Here is an 18,780-nt window from a genome sequence, read left to right as displayed (position 1 = left end):
GCTCTGCACACAGTAAGCGCTCAATAAATACGATTGAATGAATGAATGAATTAGTCAGGGAAGGCTTCTTGGAGGAGATGTGAGCCCACTGTTGGGTAGGGACTGTCTCTATATGTTGCCAACTTGGACTTCCCAAGCGCTTAGTACAGTGCTCTGCACACAGTAAGCGCTCAATAAATACGCTTGATGATGATGATGATGATGATGTGCTTCAACAAGCAGCACGGGCTTTGGAGTCAGAGGTCATGGGTTCAAATCCCAGCTCCGCCACTTGTCAGCTGTGTGACTTTGGGCGAGTCGCTTCACTTCTCTGTGCCTCGGTTGCCTCATCTGTAGAATGGGGATGAAGACTGTAGGCCCCCCGTGGGACAACCTCATCACCTTATCAAGTGCAGTTTGAGGTGTCTGTGGAGCATCGGCCTGGAGATTAGAGAAGCAGTGTGGCTTAGTGCTTAGTACAGTGCTCAAGTGCTTAGTACAGTGCTCTGTGCACAGTAAGCGCTCAATAAATACGATTGATTGATTAGTGAAAAGAGCCCAGGCTTTGGAGTCAGGGGTCATGGGTTCAACTCCCAGCTCTGCCATTTGTCAACTGTGTGACTTTGAGTGAGTCACTTGACTTCTCTGGGCCTCAGTTATCTCATCTGTAAAATGGGGATGAAGACTGTGAGCCCCCCGTGGGACAACCCGATCACCTTGTAACCTCCCCGGGTACTTAGAACAGTGCTTTGCACATAGTAAGCACTTAATAAATGCCATCATTATTATTATTAACAACAGAGGAATTGTTTGTCTAATATGAGGAGGGACAGGCAGACATATGTATACGCACTTAATAAATGCCATCATCATTATTATTATTGGTTTTAATCCCGGCTCCGCCACTTGTCAGCTGGGTGACTTTGGGCGAGTCGCTTCTCTTCTCGGGCCTCAGTTATCTCATCTGTAAAATGGGGATGAAGACTGTGAGCCCCCCGTGGGACAACCCGATCACCTTGTAACCTCCCCAGTACTTAGAACAGTGCTTTGCACATAGTAAGCACTTAATAAATGCCATCATTATTATTATTAACGAGAGCAATTGTTTGTCTAATATGAAGAGGGACAGGCAGACATATGTATACGCACTTAATAAATGCCATCATCATTATTATTATTGGTTTTAATCCCGGCTCCGCCACTTGTCAGCTGGGTGACTTTGGGAGAGTCACTTCACTTCTCTGGGACTTAGTTATCTCATCTGTAAAATGGGGATGAAGACTGTGAGCCCCCCGTGGGACAACCCAATCACCTTGTAACCTCCCCGGCGCTTAGAACAGTGCTCTGCACACAGTAAGCGCTCAATAAATACGATTGAATGAATGAATGAATGAATGGGACAACATGATTGCCTTCATCATCAATCGTATTTATTGAGCGCTTACTATGTGCACAGCACTGTACTAAGCGCTTGGGAAGTACAAATTGGCAACACATAGAGACAGTCCCTACCCAACAGTGGGCCTTCTATCTACCCCAGGGCTTAGAACAGTGCTTGGCACATAGTAAGCGCTTAGCAAATGCCACCATCACCATTATGATTATTAGAGTCCTCAGCTAATAACCTCTGTACCGCTGCTCAAATCAGAGAAGCAGCGTGGCTCAGTGGAAAGAGCCCGGGCTTTGGAGTCAGCGGTCATGGGTTCGAATCCCGGCTCTGCCAATTGTCAGCTGGGTGACTTCAGGCGAGTCACTTCACTTCTCTGGGCCTCAGTGACCTCATCTGTGAAATGGGGATGAAGACTGTGAGCCCAACGTGGGACAACCTGATCACCTTGTAACCTCCCCAGCGCTTAGAACAGTGCTTTGCACATAGTAAGCGCTTAATAAATACCATCATCATCAAATCGCTAACATCCTCAGGAGTGCCCCATGCCGCCTCTCAAATCTCCAGCGCCCTCAGCGATCCTCCGCTCAAAGACGGTTTACAGGTCAAAGTGGATGGAGAAGCAGCATGGCTCAGTGGAAAGAGCCCTGGCTTAGGAGTCAAAGGTCATGGGTTCAAATCCCAGCTCCGCCGCTTGTCAGCTGTGTGACCTTGGGCAAGTCACTTCACTTCTCTGGGCCCCAGTGACCTCATCTGGAAAACGGGGATTAAGACTGTGAGCCCCCCGTGGGACAACCTGATCACCTTGTATCTTCCCCGGCGCTTAGAACAGTGCTTTGCACATAGTAAGCGCTTAACAAATACTGGCATTATTATTCTCTGGGCCTCAGTTCCCTCATCTGTAAAATGGGGATTAAGATTGTGAGCCCCCTGTGGGACAACCTGATCACCTTGTAACCTCCCCAGCGCTCAGAACAGTGCTATGCACATAGTAAGCGCTTAACAGACTCCAGGAGGCCTTCCCAGACTGAGCCCCCTCCTTCCTCTCCCCCTCGCCCCCCGTCTCCATCCCCCCGTCTTACCTCCTTCCCTTCCCCACAGCACCTGTATATATGGATATATATTTGTACAGATTTATTACTCTATTTATTTATTTATTTTATTTGTACATATTTATTCTATGTATTTTATTTTGTTAGTATGTTTGGTTTTGTTCTCTGTTTCCCCCTTCTAGACTGTGAGCCCACTGTCGGGTAGGGACCGTCTCTATATGTTCCCAACTTGGACTTCCCAAGCCCTTAGTCCAATGCTCTGCACACAGTATGCGCTCAATAAATACGATTGAATGAATGAATGAATGAACAAATACCAACATTATTATTCTCTGGGCCTCAGTTACCTCATCTGTAAAATGGGGATTAAGACTATGAGCCCCCCATGGGACAAGCTGATCACCCTGTAACCTCCCCAGCGCTCAGAACAGTGCTTTGTACGTAGTAAGCGCTTAACAAATGTCATCATTATTATTATTATTATGATGACCACTTCTTCATTCATTCATTCATATATTCATTCATTCATTCATTCATGAGAAGCAGCGTGGCTCAGTGGAAAGAGCCCGGGCTTTGGAGTCAGAGGTCATGGGTTCAAATCCCGGCTCCGCCAATTGTCAGCTGGGTGACTTTGGGCAAGTCACTTCACTTCTCTGGGCCTCAGTGACCTCATCTGTAAAATGGGGATTAAGACTGTGAGCCCCCTGTGGGACAACCTGATCACCTTGTTACCTCCCCAGCGCTTAGAACAATGCTTTGCACATAGTAAGCGCTTAACAAATGCCATCATTATTATTATTATTATTCATTCATTCAATCGTATTCATTCAATAGGATTTATTGAGCATTTACTGCGTGCAGTAAATTGTATTAAATGCAGTGTATTAAATGTCCAGTCACGAGCACAGGGAAAGGTTCTCATCTCAGGGGGCTGAAAGCAGGTTTTTCTGATTGTCAGAGAATCTCTCAATCCATCAATCATCAATCAATCAATCATATTTATAGAGCAGTGGAGTAAGGGTGCTCAAAATCTACCAGCTCCCTCAACAGTGCTCCTTGCTGCCACTCAAACTACTATCAATCAATCAATCAATCAGAGAAGCAGCGTGGCTCAGTGGAAAGAGCCCGGGCTTTGGACTCAGCGGTCATGGGTTCGAATGCTGGCTCCGCCACATGTCTGCTGTGTGACCTTGGACAAGTCACTTCACTTCTCTGAGCCTCAGTTCCCTCATCTGTAAAACGGGCATTAAGACTGTGAGCCCCACGTGGGACAACTCGATCACCTTGGATGCCCCCCAACGCTTAGAACAGTGCTCTGCACATAGTGAGCGCTTAACAAATGCCATCATTATTATTATTATATTAATCAATCATATTTATTGAGCGCTTACTGTGTGCAGAGCACTGTACTAAGCGCTTGGGAAGTCCAAGTTGGCAACATATAGAGACGGTCCCTACCCAACAGCGGGCTCACAGTCTAAAAGGGGGAGACGGAGAACAAAACCAAACAGCCTAACAAAATAAAATAAATAGAATAGATATGTACAAGTAAAATAAATAAATAAATAAATAAATAGAATAATAAATATGTACTAGCACTTAGCAGTGCTTTGGCTCTAACCTGGACAGGGTTAAGCGCTCAGTACAGTGCTCTGCACCCAGTAAGCGCTCAATAAATACGACTGAATGAATGAATGACCGGGCTTTCTCCCTCATCCTTCCCGGCGGGAGATTTTGTCCCTGGAGAGGAAAAGAGGGGATCGGAGGTGGCAATTCTGTTATATTGGGCTCTCTCAAGCGCTTAGTATAGTGTTGTGCACATAGTAAGCGCTCAATAAATGTCATTGATTAATTGATTGTCAAAATGTAGGCCGCAAGGAGGGATTGTGGGACTCTACTCTCTGTCTCCACTGTCCCCCTCGGTTTTTCTGGAGAATCCCACATCCCCGCTCCTCCCCTTGAGCCGCAGAGCATCGGACAGGGACCGTTTCCCCTTTTGGCGTCTCTTGGATTCCCCCCCAGTGCTTAGCACAGTGCTTGGCACATTATAATACTAATATAATAATGATGGCATTTATTAAGTGCTTACTATGTGCAAAACACTGTTCTAAGCGCTGGTGGGGAGGGAATACAAGGTGATCAGGTGGTCCCACGCTGGGCTCACAGTCTTAATCCCCATTTTCCAGATGAGGGAACTGAGGCTCAGAGAAGTTAAGTGACCCGCCCAAGGTCACACAGCAGATACGTGGCATATTGTAGGCGTCCGGTAAAATTCTGTCGCATCGGACTCTCCCAAGCGCTCAGTAGGCTGCTCTGCGCATAGTAAGTGCTCAAGCAGCGTGGCTTAGTGGGCAGAGCACAGGCCGGGGCATCTGAAGGACCTCGTCTGCTGTGTGACCTCAGGCAGGTCGCCTCACTTCTCTGGGCCTCAGTTCCCTCATCTGGAAAATGAGGATTAAGATCGCGAGCCCCATGTGGGGACAGGGCCCGCGGCCAACCTGATTAACTTGTATCTACCCCGGTGCCTAAAATAGCACATAGGAAGCGCTTACGGAGTATCACAATAATAATAATAATTATTATTAATAAATAATACTGATTGATGTGTCCACTATGAAGATTATCTTCACGGTCACCGTCTTTGCGACGGTCATTTTCACTAATGCCCTCATGATTACGGCCAGAAGAACTCAGCCCACCACCGGTCGTGGCGGAGAAGCAGCGTGGCTCAGCGGAAAGAGCCCGGGCTTTGGAATCAGAGGTCACGGGTTCAAATCCCGGCTCCGCCAACTGTCAGCTGAGTGACTTTGGGCGAGTTACTTCGCTTCTCTGGGCCTCAGTTACCTCATCTGTAAATTAAAACTGTGAGCCCCCCATGGGACAATCTGATCACCTTGTAACCTCCCCAAGTGCTTAGAACAGTGCTTTGCACACAGTAAGCGCTTAACAAATACCATCATTATTATTATTATTATTAGTGACCCCCTCCCCTGCTCCCTTGGATTCCAAGGAAGCAGACCCTGGGTCTGAGAGACAGAAGGTCATGGGTTCTAATCCTGACTCCTCTACTTGTCTGTCATGTGTGGCTTTGGACAAGTCATTTCACTTCTCCGGGCCTTAGTTACCTCAACTGTAAAATGGGGATTAAGCCTGTGAGCCTCATGTGGGACAGGGACTACGTCCAACCGGATTTGTTTGTTTCCACCCCAGCGCTTAATGCAGTGCCTGGCACATACTAAGCACCTAAACATATCATAGAGAAGCAGCGTGGCTCACTGGAAAGAGCCCGGGCTTTGGACTCAGAGGTCATGGGTTCAAATCCCGGCTCCGCCAATTGTCAGCTGTGGGACTTTGGGCAAGTCACTTCACTTCTCAGTTCCCTCATCTGCAAAATGGGGATGAAGACTGTGAGCCCCAAGTGGGACAACCTGATCACCGTGTATCCTCCCCAGCGCTTAGAACGGTGCTTTGCACATAGTAAGCGCTTAACAAATGCCATCATTATTATAGTTGTTACTATTATTCCTCCTGTCCTAGAAAACTTCCCAAAGCGCTTAATACAGTGCCTGGCACATACTAAGCACCTAAACATACCATAGAGAAGCAGCGTGGCTCACTGGAAAGAGCCCGGGCTTTGGACTCAGAGGTCATGGGTTCAAATCCCGGCTCCGCCAATTGTCAGCTGTGGGTCTTTGGGCAAGTCACTTCACTTCTCAGTTCCCTCATCTGGAAAATGGGGATGAAGACTGTGAGCCCCAAGTGGGACAACCTGATCACCGTGTATCCTCCCCAGCGCTTAGAATGGTGCTTTGCACATAGTAAGCGCTTAACAAATGCCATCATTATTATAGTTGTTACTATTATTCCTCCTGTCCTAGAAAACTTCCCAAAGCGCTTAATACAGTGCCTGGCACATACTAAGCACCTAAACATACCATAGAGAAGCAGCGTGGCTCACTGGAAAGAGCCCGGGCTTTGGACTCAGAGGTCATGGGTTCAAATCCCGGCTCCGCCAATTGTCAGCTGTGGGTCTTTGGGCAAGTCACTTCACTTCTCAGTTCCCTCATCTGGAAAATGGGGATGGAGACTGTGAGCCCCAAGTGGGGCAACCTGATCACCGTGTATCCTCCCCAGCGCTTAGAACGGTGCTTTGCACATAGTAAGCGCTTAACAAATGCCATCATTATTATAGTTGTTACTATTATTATTCCTGTCCTAGAAAACTTCCCAAAGCACCCCCGTCCAGCCCACTCTGACCCCGAGACCCTCCAGGACTCCTGGCCCGACTGCGAGCCCACTTCTCGACTGTGAGCCCACTGTTGGGTAGGGACTGTCTCCCAAGCGCTTAGTCCAATGCTCTGCACACAGTAAGCGCTCAATAAATACGATTGAGTGATTGATTGATTGATTGATTGAAAGAGAGGGGCAGACCGCTTACCTGCCGGAGTCTGCCGTCTCTTCTCCCCCATCCGAGCGGACGACGGGGATGACGAAGCCCGCCGTGCCCCCATGGGGACAGAGCCACAGAGCGGGAAACAAGTCGCCAACGGGCGGGAGACGGCCGGGCTCCACTCCCTGCCTCCTCAGAGCCTTCGGCCTAATGAGCGGATTACAGCATTCCCACCGCTCCTGGCTCGGAAGGCCCCAGAGCTTCTCCCAGGGACCGTGGGGGCCGAGAGGGAAGGGGGGAAGGCTGGGAAAAGGGGGAGAGAGAGAGATGGAGAGGGAGTGGGAAGAGGAGGAGGAGGAGGAGGGAGGGCGGGAAACAGTACCTCATGGCGGGGGAAGGCTGGTGAACGGGAAATGGAGCCTTTCCATCCTTAAAAGAGAGGCCCAATGCATACCTCTGGACTGTGACCTCGTCCTGGGCGGGAATGTATCAGTTTGTGTTTCGCCGTACTCTCCCAAGTGCCCTGCACACAGGAAGCGCTCAATAAATACCACTGAAGGACTACCTCAGTAAGCACTCAATAAATACGACCTCACCCTGCTACTCTCTTAATCCAACCCAGCTGGGACACTTGGCTCCTCGAAGCATCAACCTTCTCACCGGACCTCCATCTCGCCCACATCCTCCCCCTTGCCCCGAAGTCCCTCCCGCCCAGCTTGTACTTCCCAAACGCTTAGTACAGTGCTCTGCACAGTAAGCGCTCAATAAATACGATTGATTGATTGATTGATTGATTTGCCGCCAACAGTCGTCAACTCCCCCGACCTTCCAAGTCCTACAAAAATCCCATCTCCTCCAGGAAGCCTTCCCTGACTCGCTCCTGCTTTTCCCCACCCAATCCGCTCTGGATCGCCTACGCACTTAATAATGGCATTTATTAAGCGCTTGCTGTGTGCAGAGCACTGTTCTAAGCGCTGGGGAGGTTACAAGGTGATCAGGTTGGCCCACGGGGGGCTCACAGTCTTCATCCCCATTTTACAGATGAGGGAACTGAGGCCCAGAGAAGTTAAGTAATAATAATAATACTAATGATGGCATTTATTAAGCACTTTCTCTGTGCAAGCACTGTTCTAAGCGCTGGGGAGGTTACAAGATGATCAGGTTGTCCCACGGGGGGCTCACAGTCTTCATCCCCATTTTCCAGATGAGGTAACTGAGGCCCAGAGAAGCTAAGTAATAATAATAATGATGGCATTTATTAAGTGCTTACTATGTGCAAAGCACTGTTCCAAGCACTGGGGAGGTTACAAGGTGATCAGGTTGTCCCACGGGGGGCTCACAGTCTTCATCCCCATTTTCCAGATGAGGTAACTGAGGCCCAGAGAAGTGAAGTGACTTGCCCAAAGTCACACAGCTGACAATCGGCAGAGCTGGAATTTGAACCCGTGACCTCTGACTCCAAAGCCCGGGCTCTTTCCATTGAGCCACACTGGTCTGTTCCCTGTTGCTGGGTAGGGACCGTCTCTATATGTTGCCGAGTTGTAATTCCCACGCGCTTAGTCCAGTGCTCTGCACACAGTAAGCGCTCAATAAATACGATTGAATGAATGAATGTTCCCCTTCACCCTCCCCCCTACTTTGACGCCCCCCAACCTCCCTGCTGCTTCTGTTATTCTTTTTAATATCCATCTCCCCCTCTAGACTATAAGCTCCTTGTGGGAGGGAAACATGTCTACCAACTCTGTGGCATTGTCCTCTACACTTTAAGCTCCTTGTGCGCAGGGAATAGGTCTGTTTATTGCAATAATAATAATAATAATAATAATAAGAATAATAATGTTGGTATTTGTTAAGCACTTACTATATAATAATAATAATAATAATAATAATAGTAATGTTGGTATTTGTTAAGCACTTATTATGTGCAAAGCACTGTTCTAAGCGCTGGGGAGATCCAAGGTAATCAGGGCTGTCCCACATGGGGCTCACAGTCTTAATCCCCATTTTACAGATGAGGGAACTGAGGCCCAGAGAAGTGAAGTGACTTGCCCAAAGTCACACAGCTGACAAGTGGCAGAGCCGGGATTAGAACCCACGACCTCTGACTTCCAAGCCCGGGCTCTTTCCACTGAGCCATGTTGTCCTCTCCCAAGTGCTTAGTCCAGTGCTCTACACACAGTAAGCAGCGTGGCTCAGTGGAAAGAGCCCGGGCTTTGGAGTCAGGGGTCATGGGTTCGAATCCCGGCTCTGCCTATTGTCAGCTGTGTGACTTTGGGCAAGTCACTTAACTGCTCTGTGCCTCAGTTCCCTGATCTGGAAAATGGGGATTAAGACTGGGACCCCGTGTGGGACAACCTGATCACCTTGTAACCTCCCCAGCGCTTAGAACAGTGCTTTGCACGGAGTAAGCGCTTAACAAATGCCATTATTATTATTAGTAGTAGTAATGTGCACGCAATAAATACGATTGAACTTAGTACAGTGCTCTGCACACAGTAAGCACTCAATAAATATGATTGATTGATTGATTGAATGAATGAATGCTCTCCCAAGCGCTTAGTTCAGTGTTAGGCACACAGTAAGCACTCAATAAGTGCAATGAGCCCACTGTTGGGTAGGGACCGTCTCTAGATGTTGCCAACTTGTACTTCCCAAGCGCTTAGTACAGTGCTCTGCACACAGTAAGCGCTCAATAAATACGATTGAATGAATGAATGAATGAAAGTGAATGAATAAATGAATACTCTCCCAAGCGCTTAGTCCAGTGTTAGGCACACAGTAAGCACTCAATAAGTGCAATGAGCCTGCTTTTGGGTAGGGACCGTCTCTAAATGTTGCCAACTTGTACTTCCCAAGCGCTTAGTACAGTGCTCTGCACACAGTAAGCGCTCAATAAATACGATTGAATGAATGAATGAATGAAGTGAATGAATAAATGAATACTCTCCCAAGCGCTTAGTCCAGTGTTAGGCACACAGTAAGCACTCAATCAGTGCAATGAGCCCACTGTTGGGTAGGGACCGCCCCTAGATGTTGCCAACTTGTACTTCCCAAGCGCTTAGTACAGTGCTCTGCCCACAGTAAGCGCTCAATAAATACGAATGAATGAATGAATGAATGAATGAAGAGAATGAATAAATGAATACTCTCCCAAGCGCTTAGTCCAGTGCTCTGCACACAGTAAGCACTCAATAAATACGATTGAATGAATGAATGAAGTGAATGAATAAATGAATACTCTCCCAAGCGCTTAGTCCAGTGTTCTGCACACAGTAAGCACTCAATAAATACGATTGAATGAATGAATGAATGAAGTGAATGAATAAATGAATACTCTCCCAAGCGCTTAGTCCAGTGCTCTGCACACAGTAAGCACTCAATAAATATGATTGAATGAATGAATGAATGAAGTGAATGAATAAGTGAATACTCTCCCAAGCGCTTAGTCCAGTGCTCTGCACACAGTAAGCACTCAATAAATACAACTGAATGAATGAATGAATGCGCTCCCAAGCGCTTGATCGGTGCTCTGCGCACAGTAAGCGCTCAATAAATACGATTGATTGATTGCTCTGCGCACAGTAAGTGCAGAATCAAGATGATTGATTAAGGGATTGACTGTTATCTGGAGCCACAGGCCCCATTGGGAGCTTCAAAGTCAAGGGTGAGGGGGTGGACGGGCAACCGCTGGAGGTTCTTGAGGATTGGGGAAACGTGGCCTAAGCGTTTTTGGGGAAAAATGATCCGAGTTAGCAGAGGGAAGTACGGACGGGAGTGGGGAGAGACAGGAGGCAGGGAGGTCAGCGAGGAGGCTGATGCAGGAATCAAGGCCGGGAGAGGAGAAGTGCTTGGATTTACACTGTGGCAGCTTGGATGGAGAGAAAACGGCAGATTTTAATCAATCAATCAATCAATCAATCGTATTTATTGAGCACTTACTGTGTGCAGAGCACTGGACTAAGCTCTTGGGAAGTACAAGTTGGCAACTGTACTACCATAGCGATGTTATGAAGGTGCGACCGACAGGATTTGGTGACAGATTGGATATGAGGGCTGAATAATAATAATAATAATGATGATGGCATTTGTTAAGCGCTTACTATGTGCCAAGCACTGTCCTATTCGCTGGGGGGATACAAGGTGATCAGGTTGTCCCACGTGGGGCTCACAGTCTTCATCCCCATTTTACAGATGAGGGAACTGAGGCTCAGAGAATCAATCTATCAATCAATCGATATTGAGCGCTTACCGTGTGCAGAGCACCTGGACTAAGCGCCTGGGAAGTCCAAGTTGGCAACATAGAGAGACGGTCCCTACCCAACAGTGGGCTCACAGTCTCGAAGGGGGAGACAGAGAACCAAACATTTTAGCAAAATAAAATAAATAGAATAGATATGCACAAGTAAAATGAATAAATAAATAGAGTAATAAATGACGGCATTTGTTAAGCATAATAATAATAATAATAAAAATGATGGCGTTTGTTAAGCGCTTACTATGTGCCAAGCACTGTTCTATTCGTTGGGGGGATACAAGGTGATCAGGTTGTCCCACGTGGGGCTCACAGTCTTAATCCCTATTTTACAGATGAGGTAACTGAGGCTCAGGGAATCAATCAATCAATCGATCGTATTTATTGAGCACTTACTGTGTGCAGAACACTGGACTAAGCGCTTGGGAAGTCCAAGTTGGCAACATATAGAGATGGTCCCTACCCAACAGTGAGCTCACAGTCTAGAAGGGGGAGACAGAGAACCAAACATTTTAACAAAATAAAATAAATAGAATAGATACGTACAAGTAAAATAAATAAATAAATAGAGTAATAAATGATGGCATTTGTTAAGTGCAATGATAATAATAATAATAATGATGGCATTTGTTAAGCGCTTACTATGTGCAAAGCACTGTTCTATTCGCTGGGGGGATACAAGGTGATCAGGTTGTCCCACGTGGGGCTCATAGTCTTAATTCCCATTTTACAGATGAGGGAACTGAGGCTCAGAGAATCAATCAATCAATCAACCGTATTTATTGAGCGCTGACTGTGTGCAGAGCACCCGACTAAGCGCTTGGGAAGTAAAAGTTGGCAACATCTAGAGACGGTCCCTACCCCGCAGCGGGCTCACAGTCTCGAAGGGGGAGACAGAGAACAAAACCAAACATATTAACAAAATAAAATAGACTAGATATGTACAAGTAAAATTAACAGGTAAATGAATAGAGTAATAAATGATGGCATTTGTTAAGTGCTTACCATGTGCAAAGCACTGTTCTAAGTGCTGGGGGAATACAAGGTGATCAGGTTGTTCCACGAGGGGCTCACAGTCTTAATCCCCATTTTACAGATGAGGTAGCTGGGACAGCCCGATCACCTTGTATCCCCCCAGAGCCTAGAACAGTGCTTTGCCCATAGTAAGTGCTTCACAAATACCACCATTATTATTATTCATCTGTAAAATGGGGATTCATTCATTCATTCATTCATTCATTCAGTCGTATTTATTGAGCGCCTACTGTGTGCAGAGCACTGTACCAAGCACTTGGGAAGTCCAAGTTGGCAACATATAGGGACAGTCCCTACCCAACAGCGGGCTCACAGTCTAGAATTTCATTCATTCATTCATTCAGTCGTATTTATTGAGTGCTTACTGTGTGCAGAGCACTGGACTAAGCGCCTGGGAAGTCCAAGTTAGAGGATGGGAGGTGGAGGAGGGATTTAAGAAGCAGCGTGGCTCAGTGGAAAGAGCCCGGGCTTTGGCGTCAGAGGTCATGGGGTCAAATCCCGGCTCCGCCAATTGTCAGCTGGGTGACTTTGGGCAAGTCACTTCACTTCTCTGGGCCTCAGTTACCTCATCTGTAAAATGGGGATGAAGACTGTGAACCCTATGTGGGACAACCTGATCACCTTGTGACCTTCCGACTGCTTAGAACAGTGCTTTGCACATAGTAAGCGCTTAATAAGTGCCATTATTATTATTATTATTATTATTATTATTATTATTATTATTATTTGAGAAAGACAATGAGAGTTCTCCGTGGGCATTTCGGCTACCACAGGCTGTCTAGGGCTCCAGACAAGCTGCTTTTCCCCGTGCAAGTCACTTCACTTCTCTGGGCCTCAGTTACCTCATCTGTAAAATGGAGATTAAGACTATGAGCCCCCCGTGGGACAACCCGCTTACCTCCTATCTACTACAGAGCTTAGAACAGTGCTTGGCACATAGGAATCGCTTCACAAATACTAATACCATTATTATGATTACCAGCGCTATGGAAACCAAACTGCCTTTGTTGGTGTGCACATGATTACCACTGGCTCCAGTCTAGCTGCTTTCTCCACGTGCTTTTGACTACTATTACTACTACTAATAATAATAATGATGGCATTTGTTAAGAGCTTACTATGTGCAAAGCACTGTTCTAAGCGCTGGGGAGGTTACAAGGTGATCAGGTTGTCCCATGGGGGGCTCACAGTCTTCATCCCCATTTTACGGATGAGGCAACTGAGGCCCAGAGAAGTCAAGTGACTTGCCAAAGTCACACAGCTGACAACTGGAGGAGCCGGGATGCGGCTCAGAGGAAAGAGCCTGGGCTTTGGAGTCAGAGGTCATGGGTTCGAATCCTGGCTCCGCCAACGGTCAGCTGTGTGACTTTGGGCAAGTCACTTCACTTCTCTGGGCCTCAGTTACCTCATCTGTAAAATGGGGATTAAGACTGTGAGCCTCCCGTGGGACAACCTGATTACCGTGTTACCTCCCCAGCACTTATAACAGTGCTTTGCACATAGTAAGCGCTTAACAAATGCCATCATGATTATTATTATTATTTGAACCCATGACCTCTGACCTGTATATATGTATATATGTTAGTACATATTTATTACTCTATTTATTTATTTATTTTACTTGTACATATCTATTCTATTTATTTTATTTTGTTAGTATGTTTGGTTTTGTTCTCTGTCTCCCCCTTTTAGACTGTGAGCCCACTGTTGGGTAGGGACTGTCTCTATATGTTGCCAACTTGTACTTCCCAAGCACTTAGTCCAGTGCTCTGCACACAGTAAGCGCTCAATAAATACGATTGATTGATTGATTGACTCCAAAGCCCGGGCTCTTTCCACTGAGTCACGCTGCTTCTCAGTCTATCTACTTCAATTACTACTGCTACCAATAATGATAATAATGATGATGGCATTTGTTAAGCGCTTACTATGTGCCAAGCGCTGTTCTAAGCACTGGGGTAGATACAGGGTAATCAGGTTGCCCCACGTGGGGCTTACAGTCTTCATCCTCATTTTACAGATGAGGTAACTGAGACATGGAGAAGTGAAGTGATTCTCCCAAAGTCACAGAGCTGATAAGTGGCAGAGCCAGAATTAGAACCCACAACCTCAGACTCCCAAGCCCGTGCTCTTTCCACTAAGCCACACTGCTTCTTTAATAATAACTGTAGTATTTGTTAAGCGCTTACTATGTCTCAGGCCCTGTTCTAAACTCCGGGGTAGATACAAGATAATCGGGTTGGACTCAGTCCCTGTCCCCCATGGGGCTACAAGTCTCCATCCCCATTTTCCAGGTGAGGGCACTGAGGCCCAGAGCAGTGAAATGACTTGCCCAAGGTCACACAGCAGACAAGCGGCAGAGGCGGGATTAGAATCCAGGTCCTTCCGCTTCCCAGGCCTGGGCTCTAGCCACAGTGGGAAGCAGCGTGGCTCAGTGGAAAGAGCACAGGCTTTGGAGTCAGAGTTCATGGGTTCAGATCCCGGCTCTGCCAATTGTCCGGTGTGTGACTTTGGGCAAGTCACTTCACTTCTCTGGGCCTCAGTTCCCTCATCTGTAAAATGGGAATTAAGACTGTGAGCCCCCCGTGGGACAACCTGATCACCTTGTAACCTCTCCAGCATGTAGAACAATGCTTTGCACATAGTAAGCGCTTAATAAATGCCATAATCATTATTACTATTATTATTATTATTATTATTCACCCTGGGCTCCAGACAAGTTATTTTCCTTGGTGAGCACATGACTACCACAGGCAAGGCAGAGAAGGTGCATTTGTGGATGTGTACATGACTATGAAAAGCAGTGTGGCTCAGTGGAAAGAGCCCTGGCTTTGGAGTCAGAGGTCATGGGTTCAAATCCCCGCTCCACCAATTGTCAGCTGTGTGACTTTGGGCAAGTCACTTCACTTCTCTGGGCCTCAGTTACCTCATCTGTCAGATGGGGATGAAGACCGTGAGCCCCCCTCGCTGGGACAACCTCAATCAATCAATCAATCAATCATATTTATTGAGTGCTTACTATGTGCAGAGCACTGTACTAAGCTCTTGGGAAGTACAAATTGGCAACATATAGAGACAGTCCCTACCCAACATTGGGCTCACAGTCTAAAAGGGGAAGACAGAGAAAAAAAACCATACTAACAAAATAAAATAAATAGAATAGATATGTACAAGTAAAATAAATAAATAAATAGAGTAATAAATATGTACAAACATATATCCATATATACAGGTGCTGTGGGGAAGGGAAGGAGGTAAGATGGGGGGGGATGGAGAGGGGGACGAGGGGGAGAGGAAGGAAGGGGCTCAGTCTGGGAAGGCCTCCTGGAGGAGGTGAGCTCTCAGTAGGGCCTGGAAGGGAGGAAGAGAGCGAGCTTGTTGGATGGGCAGAGGGATTGGGGGCATTCCGGGCCCGGGGGAGGACGTGGGCCGGGGGTCGATGGCGGGACAGGAGAGAACAAGGCCTAACAGTGAGGAGATTAGCGGCGAGAGGAGCGGAGGGTGTGGGCTGGGCTGGAGAAGGACAGAAGGGAGGTGAGGTAGGAGGGGGCGAGGGGATGGATGGACAGCCTGGAAGCCGAGAGTGAGGAGTTTCTGCCTGATGCGCAGATTGATTGGTAGCCAATGGAGTCTTTTGAGGAGGGGAGTGATATGCCCAGAGCGTTTCTGGACAAAGATAATCCGGGCAGCAGCACGAAGTATGGATTGAAGTGGAGAGAGACACGAGGATGGGAGATCAGAGAGAAGGCTGATGCAGTAACCTTGTAACCTCCCCTGCGCTGAGAACAGTGCTTTGCACATAGTGAGCGCTAAATAAATGCCATCATCATCCTCATCATCACCTGGGCCCCAGACAAGCTGTTTTTGTCCCTGTCTTCATGACTGCCACTGGTGCAATTTGCTCCAGACAAAAGTAGCTTGTGTGGATTCTCAGATGCCGGTGCACGTGATTCCCACCAGCCCGTGAGGCTCCAGACAAGCCGCTTTTGTCCTTGTGCACATGATTATCACCGGGGAGGCCCACTCCACAGGACCGGCTTTTCTCTGGGAGTTTGTGACTACCACCGGCACGTGGTGCACTAGACGACCCACTTTTCTCCCATCTCACACCTCCTCCCTCTCCATTTGGCACCTCCTCATTCATTCAATCGTATTTATTGAGCACTTACTGTGTGCAGAGCACTGGACTAAGCGCTTGGGAAGTCCAAGTTGGCAACATCTAGAGACGGTCCCTACCCAACAATCAATCAATTAATCAATCAATCAATCAATCGTATTTATTGAGCACTTACTGTGTGCAGAGCACTGGACTAAGCGCTTGGGAAGTCCAAGTTGGCAACATATAGAGACAGTCCCTACCCAACAGTGGGCTCACCGTCTAGAAGGGGGAGACAGACAACAAAACAAAACACGTGAACTGGTGTCAAGTCATCAGAATAAATTGAAGTAAAGCTAGATGCACATCATTAACAAAATAAAATAAATAGAATAGTAAATATGTACAAGTAAGATAAATAGAGTAATAAATCTGTACAAACATATATACAGGTGCTGTGGGGAGGGGAAGGAGGTAGGGCGGGGGGAAAGAGGAAAGAGGGGGCTCAGTCTGGGAAGGCCTCCTGGAGGAGGTGAGCTCTCAGGAGGGCTTTGAAGGGAGGAAGAGAGCTAGCTTGGGGGATGTGCAGAAGGAGGGCATTCCGGGCCAGGGGGAGGACGTGGGCCGGTGGTTGACGGCGGGACGGGCGCGAATCATCATCATCAATCGTATTTATTGAGCACTTACTATGTGCAGAGCACTGTAGTAAGCACTTGGGAAGTACAAATTGGCAACACATAGAGACAGTCCCTACCCAACAGTGGGCTCACAGTCTCACAGCGAATGAGGCCCAGAGAGGAGGTGAGTGGCGGCAGAGGAGTGGAGGGTGTGGGCTGGGCTGGAGAAGGAAAGGAGGGTGGTGACGTAGGAGGGGGCAAGGGGATGGACGGCCTTGAAGCCGAGGGTGAGGAGTTTTTGCCTGATGTGTAGGTTGACTGGTAGCCACTGGAGATTTTTGAGGAGGGGAGTAACATGCCCAGAGCGTTTCTGCACAAAGATGATCCGGGCAGCGGCGTGAAGCATAGACTGAAGTGGGGAGAGACAGGAGGATGGGAGACCAGGGAGGAGACCGATGCAGTCATCCAGTCGGGATAGGATGAGACATTGAACTGGCAAGGTAGCGGTTTGGATGGAGAGGAAAGGGCGGATCTTGGCGATGTTGCGGAGGTGAGACCGGCAGGTTTTGGTGACAAATTGGATGTGAGCGGTGAATGAGAGAGCGGAGTCGAGGATGACACTAAGGTTGCGGGCTTGTGAGATGGGAAGGATGGTCGTGCTGTCTGCAGTGATGAGAAAGTCAGGGAGAGGGCAGGGTTTTGGACGGAAGATAAGGAATTCAGTCTTGGCCCTCCCCATCTAGCACCTCTTCCTTCTCCACCTCACATCTCTGCCCTTCCCATCTAGCACCTCCTCCTTCCTCACCTCACAACCGCTCCCCCCTCACCTCACAACTCCTCCCTCTCCACCTCACAACTCCTCTCTCACCACCGGACACCTCCGCCCTCCCCATCTAGCACCTCCTCCCTCCTCACCACACAACAGCTCCCTCCTCACCTCACACCTCCTCCCTCCACACCTCCGCCCTTCCCATCTAGCACCTCTTCCTTCTCCACCTCACATCTCCACCCTTCCCATCTAGCACCTCCTCCCTCCTCACCTCACAACCATTCCCTCCTTACCTCACAACTCCGCCCTCCCCATCGAGCACCTCTTATCTCCTCATCTCCAACCTCCTCCCTCCTCACCTCCCACCTCCTCCCTCTTCAGCTCCCATCTCCTTCCTTCCCATCTCACACCTCCTCCCTCCCCCACACCTCCTTCCTTCCCATCTCCCACCCCCTCCATCTCCAGCTCACATTTCTTCCCTATCCACCTCCCACCTCCTCCCTCCCCATCTCTCACCTCCACCCTCCCACCTCCTCCCTCCTCATCTCTCACCTCCTCCCTCCTCATCACTCATCTCCTCCTTCCCACCTCTCACCTCCTCCCTCCTCACCTCCCACTTCTCCCTCCTTCCCATCTCCCACCTCCTCCTTCCCACCTCCCACCTCCTCCCTCCCTATCTAGCACCTCTTCCCTCCCCACCTCACATTTCTCCCTCCTTACCTCCCACCTCCTCCTTCCCACCTCCCACCTCCTCCCTCCCCATCTAGCACCTCTTCCCTCCTCACTTCCCACCTCCTCCTTCCCACCTCCCACCTCCTCACTCCCCATCTAGCACCTCTTCCCTCCTCACTTCCCACCTCCTCCCTCCCACCACCCACCTACTTGGGAGGCACTATAAAAGTGTTAGTAGACAGGATCCCTGCCCTGGAGGAGCTGACAGTCTTCTGTGTGCAGAGCACTGTATGCTTGGAGAGAACAACAAAGTTGGTAGACCTGATCCCTGCCCTCAAGGGGCTGACAGTACTGTGTGCAGAATCCTGTACTAAGCGCTAGGGAGAGTACAATAGAGTTATGGTACTTGCCAAGCACTGTTCTAAGCACTAGGGTAGATAAAAGTTAATCAGGTTGGACACGATCCCTGTCCCACATGGGATTCGCAGTCTCCACCTCCATTTTACAGATGAGGGAACTGAGGCCCAGAGA

General features: G+C 48.3%; 1 protein-coding gene across 1 annotated transcript in view; it reads right to left on the bottom strand.

Moving 5' to 3' along the window:
- Window positions 1–6,915, bottom strand: part of SLC4A5 (solute carrier family 4 member 5) — a 222,869-nt gene extending 215,954 nt beyond the window's left edge. Inside the window, exon 1 of the mRNA XM_038746335.1 lies at window positions 6,857–6,915. Within this exon, the coding sequence (XP_038602263.1) occupies window positions 6,857–6,887 (31 nt within the window). The 5' untranslated portion in view covers window positions 6,888–6,915. The remainder of the gene's footprint in view (window positions 1–6,856) is intronic.
- Window positions 6,916–18,780: the final 11,865 nt, after the last annotated feature.

This window comes from Tachyglossus aculeatus, chromosome 5, assembly GCF_015852505.1.
Source record: "Tachyglossus aculeatus isolate mTacAcu1 chromosome 5, mTacAcu1.pri, whole genome shotgun sequence".
NCBI classification, from domain to species: Eukaryota; Metazoa; Chordata; class Mammalia; order Monotremata; family Tachyglossidae; genus Tachyglossus; species Tachyglossus aculeatus.
This window is presented reverse-complemented; position numbering and strand designations above follow the sequence as displayed.